The following is a 17,083-nucleotide window of genomic DNA, read 5'->3' as shown; positions in this document are numbered from 1 at the left end:
CAATCGTTTTATCCCACAATGTACATCCAGTTGACTTAAGAGGACAACGTTTACTGGTGGACAAGCAAACTGGTAAGAATGTCACATCAAACCTGCCTTCATGACACATACCAGCCATGGCACATCAGCTGAGTTTTAGATGGTGACCTCATTCCACATCACATTTCCATTTTTGTTTAAAAAAAAATCTGTTCTGAGGAAAAATCTAGCCTGCAAATATTATCCCTATCAGAAAAAGAGAGGATTTTTTTTTTTTTTGTTGCTGCATCTAATATTCCCAAAAGAACACAAAATAAGCCCTGGTGTCCTCATACAAATGCTTCTTTCAGCTGTAGCATATTAAAAAGTGCTCCCTCAATTATTTAGTCTCATTTTCCTGGGAGAACACATGCACAGATAAACACATGCTGTTTCAAAATCCTATCGGTTCCTGGCAGCAGCAGCCCAATGTGTTACATTAGCTTGAAGCATTCTGGCTCATGAAACACATTAAGGAGCACACCCATCAAGGAGCATCTGAAAGCAGAACTGGAGGCTTCAAAAGAAAATGCATGTACTAACCGATAGAGAAAAATCTTTGTGGCTCCTTGTATGTTTGTGGTATAGCTTGCTGGACAAGACTTGGCAATGGTCATCACTTATCTGACACTTGTGGTTTGGGTGTTCAAGTCTTTCTGACTTCGAGGTGTGCCTTCACTCTGTCAACCCATCTAACAGGTTAACAGCTTTTGAAATGTTCAAACTGCTAACAACATCTAATTTATAGTCGGGAGGGGAACTTTCCAATAATAGAATTTTCTTGACAAGCTTAAATATTAATTGCTCACACCTGTGATGCTGTTTTCTCTTTTCTGACATGGAGAAGGGAGATCCTGGCTCCTGGCAGCTAAATCAGAAGTAAAGGACATCTAGAAGGAGATAACATCAGTGTAATAGGGTGGAGGAACAGAAACTAAGAAGGGAAACAAGGTGACTGAAAATACTTGAAAACCTGCTTGCTGACTAGCCAAGAGTAGAAACAAGGTACTACACAGGCTGCTCAGAAAAGCTGGTCTTTTATGTAGAGGCTACATGTGAGGAAGCAAACAAAAAATGAAGACTAAATAGAAAAATATCCTATCACTATCCTAAGTTTTGCAAAGATTTCAGGGAGGGCTCTGTTCATATAATTATTTTTTTTTGAGATAAATGACTGGAACTAAAAGAAAAAAAGCGAATGAAAACATTCAGAATTTCAGTGCTCCACCTTGGGTGTAAAGGCAAAGGCTGCTCAATTCACTTGCAGTTCTTTTCAGGAAGAGCCTACAGAAGAGCAATGGGAAGTCCCCAAACTCCTGAAGACTTAAGCTACTCCTTGAGCCTTTGCTTTTTGAGCCACACACCATCAGACAAATGGAAACCGGCTTTCAATCACATGTGCAAGGTGCTGTTGCTTTCAGAGCTGGCACGATGGTGGGACCCTTATCTATATACAGCTGTTTGCTGTATATAGCCATCTTCTTCCCACGGCATCTTACCTTCATCAGCGTACCTACTTGTTGTTCTTCAGAAAAGCTCACAGAATTCCCTTCATCGCATCAAGACGGGACGTGTCACGGCTGCAGCACTGGAGCGCGGCGCACAGCCGGGCTCCTGCGGATGTTTGACCCAAGGCCACCGAGGTGGCATGGCCGCAGGCCCCAGGCCAGGCCGGCCTGGCTATCCAGAGCAGCGCAGGCTGCTGCTGCGGCGGGGGGACACGGATCCCAGCCCGGCCCCGGCGCCTCAGCTCTGCTGCAGAGAGGCCGCTCGGCTCCTCAGGGGCTGCACGGAGACCTCGGGGGTAAAACCGCTGTGTCGGTAAATGCGCAGCCGAAACAAGACACGCTCCTCATTTTGACACACTTTTACTGACATTGCTCTTAATGTATACAATAAAGAGTCTGTTTATTTTCCCATTTGTGAGTTATGCTCACACCTAAAGCATTTATTTCATTAAATCAATACGGCTATCCGACCTCAGGAAGTGAACCCTTTTTCTTATCATCAACCTAAAATCTTTTGTTTATTCCCCTGAATGCCACCTGTACCAGGGACCACACGTCCAGGTCTCACAAACAGTTGCCGGAACCAAAGCCTCGGGAGCGCGTTTCCGCCGGAGCCGGTCCGCCGCCGCGGCGCTGGGAGCAGGCGGCCGGGGAGGGCCGCAGCTATGGCCGACACTGCTGCGCCGCCGCCGGCAGTCGCCCCCGCTCCGGGGCTTCCGACTGCCCCCGGCAGCAACCCGCTGTCCCGCAAACTCAACAAGATCCTGGAGACTCGTCTGGACAACGACAAGGTGGGACGGGCGGCGGCTGAGGGGGCGAGGCGGGGGCCGGGGCCTGCCCGGCGGGGAGTGCCCTGCGGGGAATCGGCCGGATGAGCCGTCAGGGGCTGCGAGCCCCGATAGGCTCCGAAATTGGGACGCGAGCCCTGTCATACCCTCAGTTCCGCTGCGGAGTCGCAAGCTGACGTTTGCAGCGTTACTTGAACATAAAATTCAGTTTTGCTTCTTCGGTGACATGCCACGCACCTGCTCCTTCCCTTCAAATCGTAGGGAGGTTTGTATCGTTTAGGTTGGAGGGCACTTCTTAAGCTTTTTCTGATTTAAATGTTTTTTTTTTTTTTTTTTTTAATCTATGGATAGGTCATGCTTTAACAGAATGTAATCTTACTGACTAAACCTATTCTAGAATAGTAGACAAAATTGTGCGTTATACAAGAAGAAGAAAGACTCGGCAATTATTTTAACTATTTACCAACTGATCTGGAGTGTGTTTAGGTAGTTTTTTCTCTAAATTAATGTTTTGGTTTGCTTGTTTGGGTTTTTTTTCCTAAGACCGTGAACTTGGGTTGGTTACAGACTAGGTAACCCACTTCTTTGTAACTGCATGGAAAGTTAAGATCTTTTTTATTTTCTAGGAAATGCTGGAAGCACTCAAGGCGCTCTCATCCTTTTTTGTCGAAAACAGTTTGCGCACCCGAAGAAACTTGCGTGGAGACATTGAACGACGAAGCTTAGCCATAAATGAAGAATTTGTCCACATATTCAAGCAAGTTAAAGAGGTAGCGTTTTTAGAGCGTGACTAGCTATCTTGCAAGAGTACTGCTATGTAATTTAAAGTTAAAAAAAAAGGGGGATTAAAAGAGATTTTGACTTTCCAGGACAAATGTACTTTTACAGTAAAACTGTTTCATCATTTGATGAAAAGCCTGTGCAGAGAGAGGTGATGTTTCAAACAGATAAAAATCCCAAGTGAATGTTGATCTTTAGAGGTGCATTCTCGCCATTGATTAACAGGGAGCCTAGAGCAACTATGGTCCTTGTAACTTGGGCATCTGACTTTGGTGAGATGAAGCTGAGCCTAGGACTGGCATTTCTGATTTAAAACAGTTGTTATTTGACCTTATTTAGGAGCTTGAGAGTATAAATGAAGATGTGCAAGCAATGAGCAGCTGCTGTGAAGATATGTCCAGTCGTTTGAAGGTAATATATAAATAGATACACTTTGTTTATTTTTCCTTTTGAGGTGCAACTACTTTCTTTTAAAAAGATAAATAATTATTTGGGAGGATTAACAGCGACACTGAGATGTTTCCATAGTATGCGTATAGTGTTACTACAGGACATTAATATATTTCTTTTTACTTGTTTAGAAAATGTATTGAGAAAGTCATTTTAATTTCTTGTAAATTGCAATTCAGAATGCAGCAATATACTTATTTTGAGAATAGCAATGTGATATGCATTTGTATGTGAGTGGAGAGAAAATATTTTATTCAATTGGATGTGTGTGAGATTAAAGGGTTAATTACAGTTGTGTATTTCCATGTAAAATGTATGTGCCTTTCGCATTGAGGTATTTAAATGAACACAACAGATGTAGTCAAGTATGTTCATAAGAAAGTATCTTGTAACCCAAAGAGAGAGACAAATCTAGCATGCCATTTTCGTTCTATTGGTTTAGTTTCATGACATTGTCTCAAAATGCTGATATGCAGCAAAACCAATTCTGTTTTGTATTAGTCCTGAATCCATAATGTTCTAGGGGAAATAAAAAGTTGTGTTTTATAATGCGTTACTAAATCTGGCTTGGTTTTAGTGTACAAGTTCAGTATTTGATACAGTGATGCATTTAAAAGGTTTATGGATGCTGAAGTATAGATGTTTTGCCAAACCAAATCTGTTCTGAATATAGCACTTAAGTTATAGTATGTGAATGAGAATTCTTCACTAAAAAGTCCTGTGAAAACAGTTGCTTTTTCCCCTCGTAATGTGTGTGTGGGGACATTAGGTGTCCCCCTATGCGGATGAATAGGTTTCATAGTCATTGTATGTAATTCCCATAAGAACGCTTGTAGTTTGATTGACTTGGTTCCAAAAAGTGTGAGAGTACAGTGTAGCCCACTGCAGTACTTAATTTTCAATTTTGGAAGGCAGTGGGTAATAACACCTCAGAGGTCTCAAATCTCTTTGAACACTGTTAATGTGGATGTATTCCCTAGTGCAGTTCAGGAACTGTTTGATTAAACTCTTAGATGTGGAAATGAGTCAAGTGTCCATGCAGATTTTTGCTCTTCTCTGTCTTTAGATCATGAAGCGTAACTATCATCTGTGATTTTTTTTTTTTTCCCCAGAGTAGAGCCACCCTGCAGTGATTTCTTTTTCTATTAAAGTCAGTAGGTAGTGTCATTCCGTGCCCCACAGGAGGTTTCCTCCAGAGCCGTGTAGAACTTGTAACTTGTCTCAATTCAACCCGTGTTTTCTTTGTCTGTGTGAATGTAAAGTAAGTTAATAAGCCCATGAACTAGCACTCGGTTGTCAAATACTCTGGTATTTTGTCTGTAATAGGACATGAACACTTGCAAGCATGTGCTCCAGTGGAATAAGACAACAAAAATGAACGAAGTAGAGCAAATAGAAGATAGAAAGAGGGGTATCTATAGCATATAAGGCACAAAAGTGTGCTGAGAGATGTATTAAGAGAGCAGAACAAATACAAGATATGAAAGGGACTATATATTGATAAGCCAAAAGAATTTTTAACCTTTTTTATTTTGTAAGTTTATAATACCATCCAATCCAAATAACCAGATACTGTCAAATCTGATGTCAGGACAGTAACTTGATAAACGCAGTGGCTGAAAGGGAGAGAAGGAGGCAAGTGCTGGAGTGGAATAAAGCACGTTGAAGGATAATGGAAGTTTTAATTAGTATACTGAGGTGGGGGGGGAGAGAAAAATATTTCTATTTTGAATCTACAATAAAATAAACATCAAATATCAACTTTCTGATTTTTCTGGCATGTCTGACTCTTTTCTGCCAGTTACCTTGTTTTGCTTAGATGCAAGTTCTTACATTACGTACACACAGCAATGACAGTATCTGGCATGCATTTGAATGCATATAAATAAAAACTGGCTTCCTGATGTAGCAGAAGAACTGCTTTTCCTTCCTTTCTGCTGTCATGCTGTTAGCCGTCTTCTTGGCAATTAGTACTTCTGTCCAGAAAGTACTGGAAAGAAAGCAAATTTCTTCTTCTTTTTGGTGTATTAAAATCTGCAACTCTGAAGGAAGGGGGTAAAAAAATGTCTGGAATTAGTAGATAATTCAGTTCCAGTCTTTTTTTGTTAGGCTGAAGCATTGAAAATCAATATTACTAAAAAAAAAGTTTAAATACAAATAAATTAAAAAAAAAATAAATATTATTATTTATATAAGATATAAAAAAGCTTAAAGATATCTTAAATTATTTTGGAACTACTAAATGTTAAGTAAATTCTGTTGAGTTTTTATTAAATTTGCGTGCTAGTGCATGATAGTTTCCTTTAGAAAATTCAAAGCTGTCACCTCAGCGATGCCCGCTGTCTGTATTCGTGGAACAGCTCAATCTCCCTCCGATGACTGAAGTTGCACTTGAGTGGTTGCAGTCCTCCTTTCACCTTTCAAAGTGTTCCTCTACCTTGGCTGCTTTTCCATTGCAGCTAGTGCAGTGTGGCATATAGAAAGGCTGAAGTGAATCAGTGCACATGTATACTGGCATAAGACCTCTCACAGGCTTTGAGACTGGCATCTTCTTCAAACGCTGTGATTTAGACCCATTACAGCCTTGAAATTATTCACACAGAATATCTTTATGGCTGTTTCCACCTCTTCACTTGCAATATTATTTCATACTGAATGCATTTTGGTTTCAGGATTATTTTTTTGTTGTTGTTAAATCTTATTTTTCTGCCTAAGTGATAACTGGTAGTGTCCAGTGGGAAACCACAGTTCTGGATTTCTTTTATCTTCTTGCTGAGTGACAAGTTTCAGAACTCTTTAACTTCAGTTGCAGCAATCCCTCTAGTCATGCAGCTGGTGCCTGTAGCAGAATTGTTTCTACATGGATTCCCTTGCATTGTCATCACTGAACATTTAGGGCTATGATGAAGAACTTGAGTGCATTGCACTTGGTCTTTACAGCCCTATAAGCTGCTTGAACTGTAGAGATAAAATTTTAAGACCAGCAGAGCTGTATTCATGTTGTCTAAAATGGCTGGATGGACACTGGTCCTGAGCAGTTTAGCATCCAAAGGAACTTGTTTCACTTTTCATTTTGTAACAGCAAATGATTTACAGTTGACGGACAAACAGAATAATCAGAACTATTTCTAATATTTATAATAATGGGTTTTTATTAAATATAAATTAAAAATTAACTGTGAATATAAATGTATAGAAAGATGAAAATGTATATGGATAAGGAGATTAATTTATGTTTTCGTTCCTGAAAACAGGGAGTTAATACTTCTTTCAAGAAGGCTTTTTGTTTCTCAAAGAGTACACTCTTTAAACTGCTTATAGTCAGAAAGCTTCAAAAGTATTAAATATTTTAAAGGTTGTGTAATGCATTTGATATGTTTATGTTCTTCATATTAATGATTCTAATTGTATTCTAGGCAGCAAAGGAACAAACCCAAGACTTGATAGTAAAAACCACAAAACTCCAGGCAGAAAAGTATGTATACCACCTTATTTATTTCTTGAAGACATGACAGTACTGATGGAATTTTCTTTTAGATCTGATTCTGCCACTTTTGAGTAATAACTTCGGGGTTTTTTGTATTTGTGTTTCGTTTTTAACACTATCTGTGTTTGTAGCTCAATTGGAATTAAAAATACTGAACTCTTGAGTTTATTACTAGAGGATACAAAAAGGTAAGAACATGTGTTAGTGCTTATGTCATAAAATTGACCATTTAGGGAAGAGAATCAGTTACAGTAGTGCAGCATGCTGAATATGGATGTGCTTTACCTAATGTCAGTTAATAATGTAAGTGATATTGTTTTGTAACAGATACAGACCTACTCAAGGCTCTCGTCAGTTTCACAGTCTTCTTGTTGTTAATGCTTCATATCCAGTGGAAATCACTGTCTTGTTCAGGGACTGTATGTAGGAACAGAAAGTTGGCTTATAACCTACTCTGCCATATTTAAAGCTAACTGACATAGATAAGTGCTGTTTAATGAACCTAACGCAGACCACTTTTTCCCTTGGTGCTCCAGCCTCTTGTGGAAGAAAAGATTTGTATTTTGCTCTTTTCAGTAGTTTTATTCATGGGAAGAGGATAATAGCCTATGACAGACTCAAGTAATCTCTGTAGTTTTTACAGCTAGGGCATCTGGTTTTACAGCTTTAGCCTTTGCCAGTGTAGAGAAATGAATTTCCTTGCTTTATGAGCTTTCTTCTGAAAATTATATATAGTTCACTAGAGATTAGAAATAATTATTTCCAGTGATAAGTTTCTAGTAGAAATTATGATTTTGAATAACTCTGGATGCGCTTTCAAAATCAGTAGGTTCATGTTGTGGACTTCAGAAGGAAGTAGATTACATCCTGTGAGAGTCTGAATGTGAGGTTAGAGTGTGATCTGTACATATATTAAAAGTTGAATGTAGAATAACTGCATAAAATACCATACTGGTTGATATGAAATGGAGGATTTAGCAAAGTTACAGTTTAAGTAAGTGGGCAGAAGTCAAGTCTTAGAAAATGTATTATTTTAAATATGAGTATTTGAAGTAGTAGGACAGAGAAGTGGTCATCTTTGATGTAGCCTCAAGAAAAGGAAAGCTGCTTTGATTCCTTGTTCTGAAGCAGAATGGAAGATACCAAGACCAATCCCAAATGATGGATGTCTAATTGGCCTTAAATTCCATTAAAGGGGATTATGCAGGCTGTACATCAGTACTTTTACAATATAGTCCTTACTCGCACGATAGTTGACTTAAAAGACTTTCTGCTAATTCCTGTAAGAGACAGAACATCCCCCTGGTATGAGGAGGAAAAGAGGTTTAGGAAGTAGCCTCTCCTTCTAAGGGTCTGTGTGACCTTAGAGTGCACATGTAGGCAAAAGTTTTCTTTTGAAAGGCTATTTTGTAAGTATAAATGAAGTACCCACTAGCAAAAGCCAAACTATATGTGTGATCTTACAACATGATGCTCATGGAAGAATCATTTATTAACAAGTGTCATTTATTAACAAAGTTAACTTTTTTCCTGGCTAAGCTTGTGAAAAATTTAAGCAAAAGATTTTTATTTTTTTTTATGTGGGGGACATTGGAGTCACCTTTTCTTTTGACCCATTAGATGTTTCCTCTGATGCATCGCTTGGTTTACATCAGGTACATGAAGAGGCCTCTGCTACTGAATGTTAGGGGTTTCTTGAAAAGCTAAAATCTTGCTAGCAGTCAGACAAAATACAGGTCTTAAATTGGTGATTTCTTCAACTTAACAGGTGTTACTTCTTATCCTACAAAGGGGTAAATGTTGAAACATGGCTTCTCTGTCTTCTGAGGGTTGTCCTAAAATGTGATTGAAATGCAGAGATGAAAGCTGGACCCATCAAAAGAGAAGGCAATTGAAACAGTGACTGTAAAGCAAGAGCAGTCTAGGACAAAGCAGTATAATAGAATCATAGAATGGTTTGGGTTGGAAGGGACCTTAAAGATCATCTAGTTCCAACCCCCCTGCCATGGGCAGGGACACCCTCCACTAGACCAGGTTGCCCAAAGCCCCATCCAACCTGGCCTTGAACCAGTAATTGCTGAGCATAATCAATTTTTTAGAGTTCTTCCTATAAAAAGATGTCTCTTTTCTTACTATGAAAGACAAAAGTCATCTTCAGATTTGGTCAGTCCCAAATGTCTATGTCTACTCCCTGTGGTCCTGCCAGCTGTTTATTTTATGATAGGCTTTCCACAAGAAAACATGAATTAGGTAGACGTTTCTTGAAGTTTAGGATAATGGGAATTTGTATTCAAATAGCACAATGTAGTAGAACTTCCTGTGTAATTTTTTAATTTAACATCAAAATATTAAAAAAACCTAATTACATACCACCGTGTTTGTGAGTTGTTTTAGTTCTTAAATCAGTACTGAGTAATGATATGTTTTTAAACATTAACTTGAAAAATAAAATTAGTTATCTTCTTCTTTTGCACAATGATAGTTACTGAACATTTTGTAATAGCAGTGTCGTGGTTTTGCCCCAACTGGCAGCTAAGCACCATGCAGACACTTGCTCACTCCCTGCCCCCGTGGGATAGGGGAGAGAATCAGAAGAGTTAAAGTGAGAAAACCCATGGGATGAGATAGTTTAATAGGTAAAGCAAAAGCCATGCACGCAAGCAAAGCAAAACAAGGAGTTCATTCCCCACTTCCCATCAGCAGGCAGGTGTTCAGCCATCTCCAGGAAAGCAGGGCTCCATTACGTGCAACCATTACTTGGGAAGATAAGCACTATCATTCTGAATGTCATCCATCACGTGTCATCCCCATTCCCACAGTCACACACACACACACGCCGCCCCTTCCCCCAGCTTTATATGCTCAGCATGATGTCATGTGGTATGGAATATCCCTTTGGTCAGTTGGGGTCAGTTGTCCTGGCTGTGTCCCCTCCCAACTCCTTGTTGCACCCCCAGCCTCCTCCCTGGTGAAGCGGTGTGAGAAGCAGAAAAGGTGTTGGCTCTGTGTAAGCACTGCTTAGCAATAATGAAAACATCTTTCTTTTCTGAATCCACACCATTTTTGGCACAAATCCAAAACATAGCCCCATACTAGCTACTATGAAGAAAAATTAACTCTATCCCAGCCAAAACCAGGACAGAGAGATAATACATTCTGTCATTTTGCTGAGCCAGTTTTTTACACTGTCCTTAAGGTATTTTGATTTTGTCCTTCTCACTGAGTACTACATTAAGTCCCATTCTGACGTTTTTTAGCAGTTTTAAAAAAATTATTTCAGCAAGTATTTTCATTTGCAGTAAATGATTTGCTGTGCTAGCTATTGGTCAAAAAAAGTTCTTCTATTATGCTTAGCATTTATCTCATTTACTTTAGCTGGCCATTTTTTCATAGAAGGAAAATGTTATGATTTGATTCAATGTTCTAAAACTGAAGGGAGACAGCAAACTTTCAGATGCATTTAATGCATTTATGGTAATTCGGGATGTACATTTTAGAAAATATTTAATTTTTGTATTTGTCTGAAATTTTAGGGAAAATGGGCTGCTGTCTTCACTTGGATAATATGATGAAGACAGAAGGTTACTTAGGGAAATACCCGAGTTAGTAGGTCACAGCTTTTCATTTACTTCCCTTCATTTTCTGAGAATACATGTTAGCTCTGGCTTTGATGAAAGATGCGTAGTTGTCTTTCTGTAATAGTCTTAAGACTGTTTTCAGTAAATGACAGGTGGAAGCTTTGGCTTGGGTAAACCTTCTTCATGCCTGGTCAGTTCTTGTGGAAAGTAAATTTTGTCAAAAGATGTTATAATTAGTATCAAGGCAAACTGCAATTAAAAGAACAGACATTTCAAAACCAGAGAAAGAAAAGTCAATAGCCAAAGTTGTAACTTTATTCCCCTAGCTATACAAAGCAAATAAAGGGAAGATTGAAATAGTAAGTGAAGTATTTTCATAGGGTGCAACCTTGCAAATGTAAATTTCTCTTCAGAAGTTTTTCCCTATGTGGTATGTGAACCTGTGTAGTGTTTTTCTTTTAATCAAGAACTGTGTGACAGCACTGAAGAATAAAGTTTCCCGAACATGCAGAGTGGCCACTGGAACTTGAGTATGGGATGAACATTTTAAGTAAGAATGCTTGCTCGTGCTTTCATCTTTGCATGTATTCTTCTGCAGTACTCGCAAAGGGGTGGCTGCCTCAGTGGTTCTGTCCAGATACTGCTACTATACTAAGTAGTTTTTGTGTTGTGTTACCACCTATATAATTAGATATATTTCACGATGATTTTCAGTTTCCTAAGTTTCTTACCTGAACTCCTTTCTGGTCATCCTAGTCTCTCAAATCTGTAGTTTGAAGGTATTGTGGTGCATCTGCAATATCCTGTAGGTAATCCTGATGACTCCCTATCTTGATAAAATGTGTAATTTAAGACACTTGGTTAAATAGTTGGGGTGGAAAATAAGATGTTCATCTCAGATTTAAGTTAAGACTTCTGCATTCTTAGGCTGTTGCTTTGCAGCACTGTTTTTCTTGTAACTTAGTTTGTGAGCTTTACACCCAATTTGGCATAAATGCTAAATAGAGTGTGTTACTTAGATAACAAATTAAAAAAAGTAATCTTCCATCAATACAATTGCATTTTTATATTTGTGAACGTGGCAGAGTTGGTGCATTTCTTTGGTCAATTAGGTTGCTTGTTCTGAATTTATTTTCTCTGTAAAGACTAGTTAAAATTACTGTATGTTAGAAGCAGAACAGTTTTCTTTCACATTATTTAAGTTATGGAATCTGTTTAACATAGGAACTAGGGTGGTTTATTTTCCTCTTCTCTCCTTAAAATTGAGACTTAGCACAACTTAATAGAACCCATGTAGTGTGAAATAAAGTAGTCCAAACCATTCAACCTCTCTCTATTAACTTTATGTTAAGTTCAGTAATGTAAAGTCTTGAATAGAACGTTTGTTTTAATGTATTTCATAACAACTTTGATAATGAAGAAAAACCAAGGTAGTTAATTTAGGCAATTTCTGTGAATTGTTAAAAATTAAATTCCACTCTAGTATCTTCACTAGATTTCTATACATTTACCTTAGCACATTAATACTACTTTCAGGTTGCATTAGACTTTATGTACAGTAATGAGGAGATTAGTTTGTTTTCAAACAACATCTGCTGTGTTTTAAAAGATGTGGGTTTGCTTATTGCCCTTGCTAATATGCTGACAGAAAAAGGATCTTGCTCATTGAAGTGAAATTTTAATAAAAGCTCCTTGTGACTTACCAGTTCTCTTCCTGTATCTGAGTTTAGTTCTTTTTTACTTTGTGCGAAGCTATAAACCTACTTGCAATACTAAACTACTTCGCCTTGCATTGGAGACAAGTGTCCTGGAGTTCAGTACAGTTCCCAAACCAGAGAATAACAGTTCAGTTCCAAAATACTTTATGCAGAATGCCAGAAGCCTGGCTTCATAGTAGCTCTACCAGACATTTAATGGTAAGGTACTGTGCAAGATTGTCTTTGAGGTTAGCCACAAATGACAGTTGTGGATGTAATGATTGAAGAAAGAGACCAGAAGGTAATAGTTACAATATTAATTCTTATAAAATTAAATAAGAGTGATTCTGTCAGTGTATGTATATGCTCAGGGAGAGTACAGAAAATAAGCCTGCAGAAATGGAAAACCAGTGAAAGTCAGAAGTAGTTTTCTGGAAGTAAAGGTGGCTCTGAAAACTGCATATGAAAGAATGGGAATGGAAGTGGCTCGGACAGATAATTTTTGAGTCAGGCTAAAGTTTCAGAGCTTTCATTGATGTTATGCACTTGAACACCTTTACACATTATCTTCTTTTGCTAGTTTCTGTTAATTGTGTTATTAAACAGCAAAATATGTGTTTTGATGTCAGAGTCTTTATGAGTTACATCGATTCTGGAAAATTGGTTTCTGTAGCACTAGGATTGTTTCACTTTTTAAAAATACAGTTAAATATGATTCCCAAACATGTTTTGGAATGCAGCAGTGTGTATTTCAATTTATTTTAATTGAATTACATTCAGACTTGCTCTTTATTTAAATTTACCAAATACAGTTCTTGGAGTTCAGTGAATGATTTGACTGTCACCTCTGTGCTCAATACAAGGTCAAAAGTCTAAGGAAAAATGTTTCTTAGTGAACATCTGCTGCTTCAGCAGTGCTGTACTACGGATCTCTCATGCTTGTCTCTTTGGTGATGCTTTTTTCATTTTCTTTTTTGCAAAATACCTTTTTTGTCATAGTCAATTTGGAAATGATGCAGAAAGTTCACCAGTATTTGTAGCACGTTAGAGAAGTTTGCTTTCATCAGCATATGCCAAGAAAAGTGGTGATCTGGTGGTTTGTGCCATGAGATGTATTTCATGTCTTGACCTTTTGAAACTTGTAATTACATTTATTCCTGTGAATATGCTGCATGAGAAAAAGCAGTGATTGCCTAAACTGAATTACAAGTCATTGTGGGGAGGGTGAAGGTTTGAAATTCTGAGGCTGATTGTCTTCCTTGATTTGTACCAAAGTAAAGCATAGGTAACAGGACATAATACAGGTATCCAAACAGCTAAAGTGGATCTGAAGAAAACCCTAATTTGTCACATTCTAGCCATTACGAGCAGAGAAAGTGCAAAGCCTTATTTCCTGCCATCTTTTCTACCTGGCAACCATGTACTCTGTTGAGGCATGAAGTAGTCTTGATCAGTATGAAGTGAGGCATGGTTCTTACAGGTTGAGAAACATTCATCAGAAGTGCAGAATCATGCCTGACTGATGTTTGTCTAATCTGCTCTTAGAAGAAAAGTCCAGGAACAGAGAGCCCATGGGCTTACCTGGAAATTGATTTTGTTTTTTCATTATCTTCCTACTATCTGATTTAGTTCTCCTTTTGCTGCTGGTTAAGCTCATTTGTTCTGATCTTATTTCAGGTGGATGTAGAGAACAGTGTGGTATTTTCATGCCTTTGGCAACATTTTTTAATTCGATGGTAAATTTGAAGCTAGACTAAGCAGTCCCCTTTCAAATGTCTTTATATGAGATTGTAGAAAAGATTTACTGAAGGTACGAGTCTGGTATGATAGTCTCAACTAGCTGACCTCTATAAGATAGAAAATAATCTGTTTACTGGAAATACACTGCTTTTTAACTTACTCTCTGTTTACAAGTTGGAAACCGTATCTTCTATCTTAAACATTGCTAAACAGTGATTTACCTAATAAGTATATGTATCACGATTGCTGTGAAGTTTTGCATGTGCAAATTGCTTATCCAGACTGTTTTCGTAGATAAGTATCAATGATGCTTATAGGAAGCCCAGTCAGTATGTAGAAAACTATTAAATTATATGAGCTTGTTTTACAGCATATAAGCTTTTTTATTCTAGTGTTTAGTAATCTATTTGACAATGTTTGAATAATTTCAGTGCAGTTAGTATCTTCTGTTGCTAAACTTTTGATTTAGCCTTTTTGATTTTTACCTATTTATTTTTAGAACAGAATGTATTATATGCAGGGCTGCAGCACTGCAGGCTAGCTGTCTTTAGACAGGGATTGCAGATGGAAGAAATCTTCTAAGTTCAGGTCCAGTCTTCTGCTGCCAGCTATCATTTGCATGATGACTTTCGTAAACTCATCGACTGTTCAATGCATAACTAGTTAATTATTTTTGTATTTTGTACCTGTTGCTGTTCTGGGAACACTTGGCTCAAAAGCTTGTTCTTTCCAGTAAAAGCCTTTTTCTAACTTCCAAACTAATTCTTCTGATTCTTGGATAAAAATCGACTGTTTTCTCATCTTGTCTTTTATCTTAAGAGCTTCCTTTATCTCCTCTCATAAATTAGGTTCTCCATTCCCATCATCATCCTGCTAGCTCTGGTCTAATGGGAGTCCATTGTTCTGGAACACAGATGATCGGGTTTGTGATCTGTTTTCCAGATGAGGTCTCACTAAGGCCTTCTATAATATTACTGCTATTTTCCTGTATCCTGGGAATGTTAGATAATTCACTCTGATTTTCTGTGCCTTCCTGTTTTTTAATTAAGGACAAAATTTCATAATTATATTCTGTGATGGAATTAGTCACTGAATACCTTCTCACAATATTTCAGTTCTCCTTTAATAAAAGACGTGACAGACAAAATGTAGAATAAAACCATTTGTTCTCAGCATTTAGAAATGCATTTTTGTACCTGGTACTTAAGAGTGGTTTTCTAACAGTTACTTGTGTGTAGATGTTTTGTTAAATAGGTTTGTATATTTGCCTTCCACTAAAACCATCACAGAAAAATGACTTTTCCAGCTGCTGCTGAAAAGTATTTATAGATGTCTCTTAAAGATGGTTGTTATTTCATTATGAGATAGAAATACTCCATCTTTTTGAGGCTTTAAAAATGTGTTGAATCCTCATTACCACAAATTGAAAGTAATTTCAGAACATACTGCCAGGACTCGTCCCAAGTATAGGAAGCTAGCACATTTTTATGCTGTACTTGGTGGCAAGATAAAATTAAACTTTGGAAAAGCCTGTTTCTCCTCCACCTCATTTTTTGAGCTGTCTAGGTGATAATCCTAACAAACAGTGCACATTTGTACTTGGTTCAAGGGAAAAGTGCATGAAGTGCATAGTTTTCCCAGCCTTTTGAGTTCCCTTGCAAAAGAATTCTGTCTCCCTGGTAACGATTAAAACTGGGGAAATTGCTCTTTGTTGGATTCCCGTCCCCCGCCCAAGCTCCAAAGTCTACCAGTGCTTGGCACGTCCCCCTTTGCATTGGTGCCGTGTTCCCATGATCTGTGAGGCTTGTTCCTTTATGCAGGGAAGAAAAAAAACCCACTTTGGGATAACAGCACAGTGTGGCCTTTCCTCTGCTGTACTGCACAGGTTTAGAACACAATTTAGAAATTGTTATGTTTACAGAAAGGCCAGTGGGTCTTGAAATGTCCAAGTGTCTGTGCAGGTACTGATTGCTGTGGGTTATATGTAATATGCCCTTACTCTAGCTTTTGTTACATATTGTGTTTTGTATAGCACTTATCACAATGAAATAACTATAGCAAACTTGAGTGATATTTTAATCCATTTCCCTGCTTTAATAAAATTGATTAGATTCTAGTTAAATAGCTGTTAGCTTATGCCAGAGGGGGAAAAAAAATATATATGTGTATATATATAAAATTAAATACCTTTGCAAATCTATTGGTCTCATTAATACTGTATACTGCCAGGTAGACGTCAAGGATCCGTAGCGCTTTACATGTTTCGTTCCTGATCCATCATCTAGGAAATATGATCTCTCTCTCTCTCAGTTGGATTGATAACCAAGGCAACTTTCATAAACAGAGGTGGCTAACCTGGGTTTGGAAACTGTGTAGCTTGTTGAAATCCCACGTCCTTTGTAAAGAGCCCAAAAGAAATAGCTTTATCAAAATTCAGATGCGTGTTTTTAGTTTAGGTTTAGGATAGATGTTTCTCACTGCTTCTGAATCACTATTTTGAGAAAGATAGATGAAACGTTACTGCCACCTTGAGGCTGTTACTTTGTGATCACATTGTGGAACTTTTAACTTGGCAGTATGTTAGAGTTTAATATATTGACTCTGTTTTGTAAAAGTTAATTATTGGAAGTGTGCAGAATGTGTCAGTGAGCAGTTACAGTAGGTGTTAGCCAGAGACACAGCCAGGGAAGGGAATGGCTTTAGAGCATGATGTTTGATTGAGCCTTGTTCTTCGTAGCAGCAAAAAAGGAATGGAGGGAGAACTGTATGGAGTGGGGACTTGCAGGAGGAGAGAGATTCAGTAGTGAGATCTGCAATTGTTTGTTTTTATAACCACAGGAGTGAAGTGGGCACAGGGTTCCAGTATGGGCTAACGAGCCTGAAGTTTGTGCAGTTTGTGACTCTGGCTCTTGTTCTTTGAAAGTCTACAACCCTAATTCCAACAAATCTGCAAAGCAGACTGAAAAAACTGTTATGTTCAGTATACTGCACTTCTTCGAATCAGACTTTCCCCTACCCCCGGTTTTGTGAAAGTATG

The 17,083-nt window shown here is 38.1% G+C and overlaps 1 protein-coding gene across 2 annotated transcripts in view; it reads left to right on the top strand.

Moving 5' to 3' along the window:
• The first annotated feature begins 2,097 nt into the window (after nucleotides 1-2,097).
• Nucleotides 2,098-17,083, top strand: part of COG6 (component of oligomeric golgi complex 6) — a 60,697-nt gene continuing 45,711 nt past the window's right edge. The window contains exons 1-4 of one of the 2 annotated variants that reach the window (XM_075741937.1): nucleotides 2,098-2,317; nucleotides 2,941-3,084; nucleotides 3,434-3,505; nucleotides 6,961-7,019. In XM_075741937.1, coding sequence (XP_075598052.1) covers nucleotides 2,192-2,317; nucleotides 2,941-3,084; nucleotides 3,434-3,505; nucleotides 6,961-7,019 — 401 coding nt within the window. In that variant the 5' untranslated portion in view covers nucleotides 2,098-2,191. The remainder of the gene's footprint in view (nucleotides 2,318-2,940; nucleotides 3,085-3,433; nucleotides 3,506-6,960; nucleotides 7,020-17,083) is intronic. The other variant, XM_075741938.1, reaches the window with a different exon arrangement.

Source organism: Balearica regulorum, chromosome 1, assembly GCF_011004875.1.
Source record: "Balearica regulorum gibbericeps isolate bBalReg1 chromosome 1, bBalReg1.pri, whole genome shotgun sequence".
Taxonomy (NCBI): domain Eukaryota; kingdom Metazoa; phylum Chordata; class Aves; order Gruiformes; family Gruidae; genus Balearica; species Balearica regulorum.
This window is presented reverse-complemented; position numbering and strand designations above follow the sequence as displayed.